The sequence below is a fragment of the Cricetulus griseus genome, chromosome 3, assembly GCF_003668045.3.
Source record: "Cricetulus griseus strain 17A/GY chromosome 3, alternate assembly CriGri-PICRH-1.0, whole genome shotgun sequence".
In the NCBI taxonomy this organism is placed as follows: domain Eukaryota; kingdom Metazoa; phylum Chordata; class Mammalia; order Rodentia; family Cricetidae; genus Cricetulus; species Cricetulus griseus.
Window position 1 is genome coordinate 47,571,995 of NC_048596.1, and position 9,506 is coordinate 47,581,500.

Genomic DNA, 9,506 nt, shown 5'->3' on the forward strand with positions numbered 1-9,506 from the left:
AACTATGCCTCCTAAGGGCTGGCTACAGGTGTGCTTAACCATGCCTGTCAGGGTGTGGTCAAGGGGTGTTCAGGATGACTCATGGGGGGTTCTTAAAGTGCTGCAGACACGTGGGAGCCTCTTCTCTCTGGCCTCCCTAGCTTGCTGCCTCTGGGCATGCTCTGGCTTATGCATGGCTGGTATTTTCTGAATAAAGATATCTTAAACTACAGGCTCACGTTTCAGGAAAGTACTCTGAAAGCTACCAAAAGAGAAATGTAATCACCAACCCTGTCATGAAACCTCTATTCTACTATGCAATCCTTCCTGCAAAATATTCTAGGGTAATTGTTAGAACAAATCTTATAAGAGTAACCAACCAACCTCTTATTTGAATTAAGGCTCATTTCACAAGATGAAACTCATATCCAACACTGCTTGGGTTATCAAGAACCAGAGACTATATAGCCCACAATTCTAGGGTGAAACCAAATACTACTGGTCTTTAAAACAAACAAACAAAAAGTAGTGATAAATTGATTCCTAGTGAAATTCTGCTTTATTTAGCCATTATTAGAGAAGCTACCTACTGCATCATGGGAATAAATATAGAGAACCACTATCAGACAATAGGCAGAGAGACACATATTTCTAAATAGCATGTCCATCAAATCCCTTCCCTCAGAGCTCATGTAACCCTGTGAAAGAGAAGGGAGAAACAGTGTTAAGAGACAGAGGTGATGGAATACACTATGACAAGGTCCTCTAAATCAACTGAGCAAAGGTCATATGAACTCACAGAGACTGTGGCATCATGGATAGGGTCTACATGGGCCTGTACAAGCTCCTCAGCATATATATTACAGCTCCTGGGTCAGTGTATTTGTGGGACTCCTGAGTGTGTGAACAACTGAGTCTCTTGTTCTTGTGCCTTCTCTTAAGCTCTATTCCTTCTGTTTGTTTGCCTTATCCAACTTCAAAGTGGTGGTATTTGTTTTGTCATATATTTTATTTTGCTAATTTTTATAATGTAATTCTTTATAGATTCTTTGGGAAACTCACATCATGCACCCAAATCCCACTCACTCTCAGTTTTTCCATACCTGCCTCTCACCTCTTCAGCACCCCCCCAAAAAAACTACCCTCAAATCAATTTCAAACAAACAAAAAAATAACACTTTGCTCCTGTGTTTTTCTAACACATCTTTATTCATCCTCATGGCATTGAGATAAGTGATGTGCCATGTAGTACACTCTTTTGTTCATTCAGCCTTACCCCCAAAATGCTCATTGCTATGAATAATTGGCCTTATTCAAGGCCTCTGGCACACCACCATCACTGGACCCTGATAACCTGCTGTTGCCCATGGAGTCATGAATATCCTACAGTTATTGTTCCACTGCACCAGTCCCTTCAAACATTCTAGTAGGTTATAGATGGGGTAGATGTTAGGGTGGGCCAAGGATGTGTCTGGATGAGAGCTGAGCTAGTTGGTATGGGTCACTGGGACTTCCTCTCAGGCAAGAGGTAGAGCCAACTCTCCTGGGCCCATGCCACAGTGCCAGTTCTCCCATGGCCATTGTGAGGGGTGGGAACACATCTTCTGAGTGTGGAAGTACATTCTATCATGGGGGGTAGAGCCAGCTGTCTCTCTCCTGCTACAACGTCTGGCAAGGGGCAGGGCCATCTATCTCCAGGCCAGTGGGGAGTGAGGCTGGCCCAGCAAACCTTCAATTTCAACACATATAGTTCCTATTTTTATCTTTTAAAAACCTGTTCTTTGGGGTATTCACCAATCTTATTACAAGGGTAGGCCAGTTCCGGCATCCTCTCCACTATTGCTAGAAGTCTTAGCTGGGATCATCCTTGTGGATTCTTGGGAATTACCCTAGAACCAGGGTTCTCCCTAACCCCATAGTGGCTCTCTCAATTAAAATATCTTTCATTGCTCTTCCACTGCATCCCTCCATACCTCGACTATCCCATTCCCTCATGTTCTCATCTACCCCCGACACTTACCACTTCCCTGCCCCCAGTTTACCCAGAAGATCTCATCTAATTTCCCTTCCTTAGGTGATCCATGTGTCCCTCTTAGGGTTCTCCTTGACAAATACCCCAACTATCATCATAGGGCCTTCATCCAGTAATTGATGGAGCCAGACACAGAGATCCACAATCAAGCACCAAGATTCCAGTTGAAGAGATCAATGAGGAGATATATGAGCAAGGGAGGTCAAGATCATGATGGAGAAATCTACAGAGACAGCTGAACCAAGCTCATGGAAACTCATGAATTCTAGACTGACAGCTGTGGAGACTCCAGGGAACCAAACTAATCCCTCTGTATGTAGGAGACAGCTGTGAAGCTTGAACTATCTGAGGGGCCCCTGGAAGTAGGACCAGGATCCAATCCTGGTAGCTACTTTGTTGGAGCCCATTCCCTATGGTGGGATGAAATGCTCAGCCTTAATGCATGGGAGAGGGGCTTGGCCCTGTCCCAAACTATTGTGCCAGACTTTGTTGACTCCTCATGGGAGCACTTACCTGTGAGTAACGGACTGAGGGTGAGCTGGGTGGCAAAGAGAGTGGGAATGGGAGAAGGAAGGAATGGGAGGGAGAACTGTGCTTGGAATGTAAAATGTAATCTAATGGAACAAATAAATTATAAAATTCTTAAAATAAAATTAAAACCACTGTATTTGACCAATTATAAAATATGATATAAAACTTGCAATTTAGGATAATTAAAATTTAAAAACTAAAAAAGTCTGTTCTTTTTTAAAGAGAAAAAGAAAGAGAGTGGATCTGGATGTGATGGAAGATAGGGATGAACTGAAAGTAGCAGATGGAGGGGAAACTGTAATTTTGATATATGAGAAAGAAACCCACTTTTTAAATTTTTTAATTTAAATTAGAAACAAGATTGTTTTATGTGTCAATCCCAGTTCCCTCTCCCCTCCCTTCCTCTCCTTTCCCCAAACAACACCCTACCTATCCAATACCATTTCTGCTCCCCAGGGAGAGTGAGGCCTTCCATGGGGGGGGGGTCTTCAGAGTCTGTCATATCCTTTGGGATAGGGGCTAGGTCCTCCCCTATGTGTCTAGGCTCAGGGAGTATCCCTCTATGTGAAATGGGATTCCCAAAGTCTGTTCCTATGCTAGGGATAAGTACTGATCTACTACAAGAGCCCCAATATATTTCTGAGGCCTCCTCACTGACACCCACATCACTGAGGTCTGGATCAGTTCCATGATTGTTTCCCAGTGATCAGTCTGGGGACCAAGAGCTCCTCTTGTTCAGGTCAGCTGTTTCTTTGAGAAACCCATTTTTAAGAAAATGGAAAAAATCAAAGATGTTGAAAATAGAAAAATGAAATTAAAATACAATTATATTAAATTCCCCTTCTTTCTTCTCTCAATCCCCTTCCATACTTCTGTTTTCTCTTAAATTCATGGATTTTGCCTCTTCCCCTGTGTGTGTGTGTGTGTGTGTGTGTGTGTGTGTGTGTGTGTGTGTGTGTGTATTCCAAAATATATAAATGCAATCTATTCAGTCCGTATGTTGTTGCTTGTATGCATATGATTTCATGTATATGTTATAATGACAGAGAAATTTGGTATAAGTCTTTAAGGTTTATTCAATTTCATCTGTGAAGTCACTTGGCCTGATGGTCTGTCTGATGGGGTGTTTTCTTATTTATTCAATTCATACATTATTTATGTTCTGTTAGGCCATTGATAATGTTTTTATAATACCTAGCGAGCAATATTACAGGTAAGGTATTTAGAGTTGTACAGATGGGAATGATTTGAAGTTCAGGTTTTCCAACCTCAGAGAATTTTCTGTTTCAGCTGCTGTGGGACATGTTAAAATGCTTGCTCTTAGGAGCAGAACAAACTGTTGTACATGGCTCTCTTTCTACAAAAAAAAAATGAGAGAGAGACAGAGACAGAGATTATACAGTGGCTAACTTGGGGCATAGGTTTAATTTTCTCTTTCTTTAGGCATATTACTCTGTGCCTTTTACTGAGCTAACTGAAATTCTCCTAATATTAAGTAGAAGTTATATGGTGAAACTCTTCAATGACTCTCTATGCTATGAAGTATCTTTGTCACTTGGGCCATTTGATCCAGAAGATGTAATATTTCATGGTTATTAAAGGTGCTTTTGAAGTAGTGAGTCACTGCATGTGAATTTTAGTGTGGATCCTTGGATTTTTGGAAGAAAGTTCTGCCAGGTGTTAAGATGAATTAATTTGTTTCACCAAACAGATTTTGACCTGAGACTAGACTTGGGTCATTTAAAATAATTTCTGTTTGTTGTATAATTTGTTTTCATGAATTTTAAAATTATCATTAAACATGTCATTAATCTTATATTTAACATCTGTTTTTTTAAACAATTATGATAGTGTTTGAAATATCCTACTCCATGAGGACTTCCAAGAAATTATTCTGTCTAAAAGTGAGAAGTTTGAGAAATGTGTATCAAAAGAAATGGAAAAATACTTCAAGGAAAGTAAAGCAGAAAATTCTATGTGTTTCTGAAAATGTTCTGCATGTTCATGTGGATGCATCTCATACAAGATTTACAAAAATTCAAAGATCCCCATGGTGCCGTTGAGCTCAATTCTATATAACCAAACTCTCATGTTAAAATAATCACTTTAGAAGCTTAGTATTACTATTACTCAATTAAAATATCTCTGAAATCTCCAATGACAAGGACATCAAATCAGATATCTATGGCCATGCTTTGTAAAAGAGTTAGAGTCACTTCTGTGGTTCAATTTGAAGTTTAATTAGAGAAGATAGAAAAGGCAATAGTAAGCAAATGAATTAAATGTTAATATGGTCTTGGAAGAAGATAGATCCTGTGAGAGGATAGTTTATGTGGTGAATGAAGGACTAGTGTATAAATGGGCTGAGGAAAAAAAAAGACTAAATTTGTAGAAGAAATAAGAAATATTGGGCTTAAATTTAAATTCTGAAACTAATATCAAGCGACAATTCTTTTTAAAAACATTTTATACAACAGTTTTATCTATGCATATACTGAATTTTAGTTTTTCTCACTCTTTGTTACCCTTCTTCTCCCAATGAAATCCTTCTTCTCAACAAGTTTCCATGCTACTTTCATATCTTTTATGTGTGACTCACTGTGTTAAAATAAGGTTGCTTATATGAGTATTAGTAGGAGGTTACTTACTGAAATATGAGCAACTTATGATAGAAAAATGTGATACTCTATCCACTATCAACAATCAATAGTCCTTAGAGATGGGTGGGGCCCTTGGGCCTTTCACCTTTCCAGGATGAAATATTGAGGGCCGAAATCTTATGCAGACCTTGTGTAGGTAACAACTGTAGTGAATTCATGGGTACAGCAGCTGTGTCAAGTCCAGAAGACACTGTTTCAGAGATGTTCTCTCAACCTCTGGCCCTTAAGAGCCTTCCTGACCACAATGTTCCAGGATCCTTGTGGGGTGGGGAGGATGATATACATTGCCTGTTTTAGGATAAGCAGTCAGTCTACAGATGACAGTTAAGAAAGCCCTGTATAGACTTACAAGAAATTTTGCCATCACTTCACTTAATTTTAGAAGCCAAAATTACCCACTATGCTTTCTGTGATTGCTGGAAACCATGAATGATGGTGGGTTAATTAAGGCACAGTTCAAAGACCTGATAAAGGGGAAAGGGAGTAGAGACCAATTGCTTGAGATCCAATAGCCCCAGTATCTAGATGTGACAGAATATAGATGTCTCTCTCAAAGAAAGGAAGATGGGGAGAGGAAGGGGAGTGGAAGAAAGGAAGGAAGGAAGAAAGAGAGAGAGGGAGAGAGGGAGGGATGGAGGGAGGGAGGAAAGGGGGCAGTTTCTACTTCATTCTGTCTAGGTGAGCCCTCTCAGGTAGGATACTGGGCACCTGCATTGACCAGCATATTCTTCTTTGCTGAGCCACGGCTTTCAGAAATGTTGTTATAAGCTCTCAGAAAGATATAGGTTGGGACGTTTGGGTTATTGATTTTTTTCCATTGGCTTTTCTTTTGCTCTGCTTTTTGTTTTGAGACTTACTATGTAACTTAAATTAGACTCAAGCAATTAATCCATGCATATCACACTCTTCATTGCTGAGAATCCATGGGTTTGCCAACATATTTGACAAAAATAGTTTCATTACTAAAGTATTACTTAATACAGTCAAACTAAAACTATAAAACTTCTACATAAATACAAAGTATATTTCTTCCTGAAAAATTGGCCACATATGTGTCTATGTGTCCTCCCACATAAGGGACTTTTCATGTACTCCAGTGCATAGTCTGTATTGTGTTCTTTGTACAAACATTTTCACTGACACAGGTAGAAATGAGTTGATGAAAGATGAGATAATTGATCAATATCTATTGTATTTGATAAGAAAACCCCAGCCCAATTAGATTCCCACTCAGATATTACAACTCTAAATATCTCTGTTTCCCTGTAAGGTATCACTTTAGGAAATTGACTTCAGAGTTAGTTTTTTTTTTTTTTTTTAATCGAGGGCATAGCAAAGAAACCACCATAATCACTGCTCCATGATCTAGGGATGGTTTTTATTGTAAATAAGAGAGAACAACCAGAGGCACCTGAAAGAGTCCCAAGAAAAGAGAATAAGAAACAGACTAGAAATGGCCAAGGCTATCTTCAAGACAAGCAAGAATAATAACAAAAGAGAAAATGGCAACAATAGTGGAACAAGAGAATACCTCATATAGAGAACAAAATTGGAATCTAGAGGAGGGAAACCTGCTACCCACAACAACTGGGAAGCTATTATGGTGGAGGAGAAGAAGATGTGAGAACGGCCAGGACTCTAGACTGAATTTTGAAATGTGTAACAAGTATGTGTGAGTAGGAACTGAAGAAGTCTGAAAGCCAGCATGAACTTTTATATACAAGTGCACGTATAGCCAAAGGAAGTGGCCCTCTTGAGTAAGCAGAATCCAATTCTTTTGCAGGCTCTTGGGAAATGCTGTCCTTGGGTTTTTATCTGTCTTCCAGAAATCCTGTTGTAATCCAGCTTGAGCTGAGCCTACACTGTCATTTCTGGACTTATGCACTAACCCTTGGAGTTTGAGAAATTGGAATTTTCTTTCAACCTGAGAGCTTTCAAATGTTATTCAAGATTAGCAAGTTGTCTTAGTGAGTAAAGGTTGTGGCATGAATTCTAGTGGGTATTAATAATAAAAACCCAGAGACAGACATGGGGGTTAAAGCTAAAGATCAGAGAAGCAAAGCATCCAGTCACTAGTGAGCTCTTGCCTCTACCTCAGACTGAAAGGGTGATTCTGTGTCCATAAATCCTCTGATTGAATGTGATCTGAATATATCTGTCTCCACCAAGCCCCAGACTTCCTAGACTTTTCCTGTCTCCTCCTGCCAGATGTTCCTCTCTAGTGCTCAGATTAAAGGTGTGTCATCCCAAGTGCTGGTGTGAGCTCTGTTTCTCTTTTAGATTGATTCACTCTCATCCCAGAGTGACATTGAACTCACAGAGATTCATCTGCTTCTGTTTCCTGAGTACTGGGATTAAAGGTGTGTACTACTACTACCTGACTACTCTGGCTGTGGCTAGCCTTGCACTCTGATCTTCAGGCAAGCTTTATTAGATCATAAACAAAATATCACCACAAAACATGTTTTCCAAAGCTGAGAGCCTGAGTAGAGCCTGCATGATAGAAAGAAATATAATTGCCTTCTACAAGCTGTCTTTTGACCTACAAATCAGTTCCATGGAGTAACACACACACACACACACACACACACACACACACACACACACACACACACACACACACACAATGGTTGGATGGGTGGATAGACAGACAGACAGACAGATAGTAATCAGATAAATAGATAACAAATTAAATGTGATTCCATGAAAAATATGTGAGTGAAATGAATTCAGGTATTGCACATCTCAAAAGTGTAAAATCAATATTGTAAATATCATTTTGTCCCAAAAACAATCTTTCTGAATGCACTCTTGACTTCCTTGTTCCTCAGGCTGTAGACCAGAGGGTTCAACATGGGGATGACCATGGTATAGAACACAGACACAGTTTTGTCAGTGTCCATGGCATGACTTGAGCTAGGCTGCATGTACATAAAAATTACAGTCCCATAGAAAATGAAAACAGCAGTAAAATGGGACGCACAGGTGGAAATGGCCTTCTGATGTCCTGCAGTTGAGTGCATCTTTAGGACTGTGATAAAAATCATTAGATAGGATATTAAGATGACTATGAGAGCAAAAAAGATATTGAAACTGGCTACACAAACAAGAATCAATTCATTCACATGTTTATCAGAGCAAGAAAGTACCATGACTGCTGGAATATCACAGAAAAAATGATGGACCACATCAGATTCACAGAAGGAAAGACTGAATGTGTCCCCAGTGTAGATACAGGCATTCAGGAAGCCACAGGCATAGCAGCCTGCAATCATCCATGCACACATAGCTGTAGTCATGGTTGTGGCATAGTGTAGGGGCTTACACACTGCTGCATAGCGATCATAGGCCATTGAGGCCAACAGGTAATTTTCCACAGTAGCAAAGCCTGTAACAAAAAACATCTGTGTAGCGCACTCATTGTATGACATGGCTTTGTCTCCTACGAGAAACCAAGCCATGACTTTTGGAGTGACACCTGAAGAGTAACAGAAGTCTACCAGTGATAGATTACCAAGGAAAATATACATGGGAGTGTGGAGCCGAGAGTCCAAGACAATCAGCAGGATCATCCCCAGGTTTCCCATCAGGGTGACAGTGTAGATAAGGAGGAAGATGATAAAGAGGGGAAGTGCCAGGGCTTGGTCATCAGTGAGTCCCAGCAGAATGAACCATGTCATTTCTGTCCTGTTCTCCATTAGTGTTACCAGAGAATCAAAGGAGGCTCTGCATCAAAACGACAAAAGTTACAAAAAGATTAAAAAGTTGAATTGAACGTCACATTATCACATAATATGTACTTTGATATTTTCTAGATATTTCTTAAGATTGTGAATTATGTATAGGGTTACAAACTATTGAATCTATGAAATCTTTACCAATGCTCTGCCCAATTTTAATTTTATAGATTGTTAGCTAAAATGTAAACAGTTTAATAATCTAATCAAAATGATTTTCTGGATGAATCTATTTCCTAATTCATTCTCCTTAGTTCAGTCAAACATGTGTTTCTCATCTGCCAAGAACTGCCAAAAAAAGAACCATTAGAATACGTTCATGGTTTCCCCTCAAGAGAATTTTGTGTTTGATTGCCTGTTCTAATCTTATAAATTATGAAGCACAAAAGGTTGAGTCATTTATTCATATTTACACAAGCCTAATTTGGTTATTTCTGTCCAGAATTTGAGCCAATCTTTAACCTATTCTGGGTGACTTCTAATTCCAATAGTCTAACATATATTGAGCTGAATTTATGCCAATGTACAAATTCCACTTTGGTTCATAATGAACTGAGTGATTTCACA

At 39.4% G+C, this 9,506-nt stretch overlaps 1 protein-coding gene across 1 annotated transcript; it reads right to left on the minus strand.

The window, feature by feature from the left end:
- Nucleotides 1-7,976: 7,976 nt before the first annotated feature.
- LOC100757457 (olfactory receptor 5B3) lies at nt 7,977-8,903 on the minus strand. The gene has a single exon (XM_027406797.1). The coding sequence runs from the start codon at nt 8,898-8,900 to the stop codon at nt 7,977-7,979; it is 924 nt and encodes a 307-aa protein (XP_027262598.1). The 5' UTR covers nt 8,901-8,903.
- Between the last annotated feature and the right edge of the window lie 603 nt (nt 8,904-9,506).

Coding starts and splice junctions, on each gene's coding strand:
- LOC100757457 (XM_027406797.1), bottom strand. CDS start 8,900: ATGGAGAACAGGACAGAAATGACATGGTTCATTCTGCTGGGACTCACT.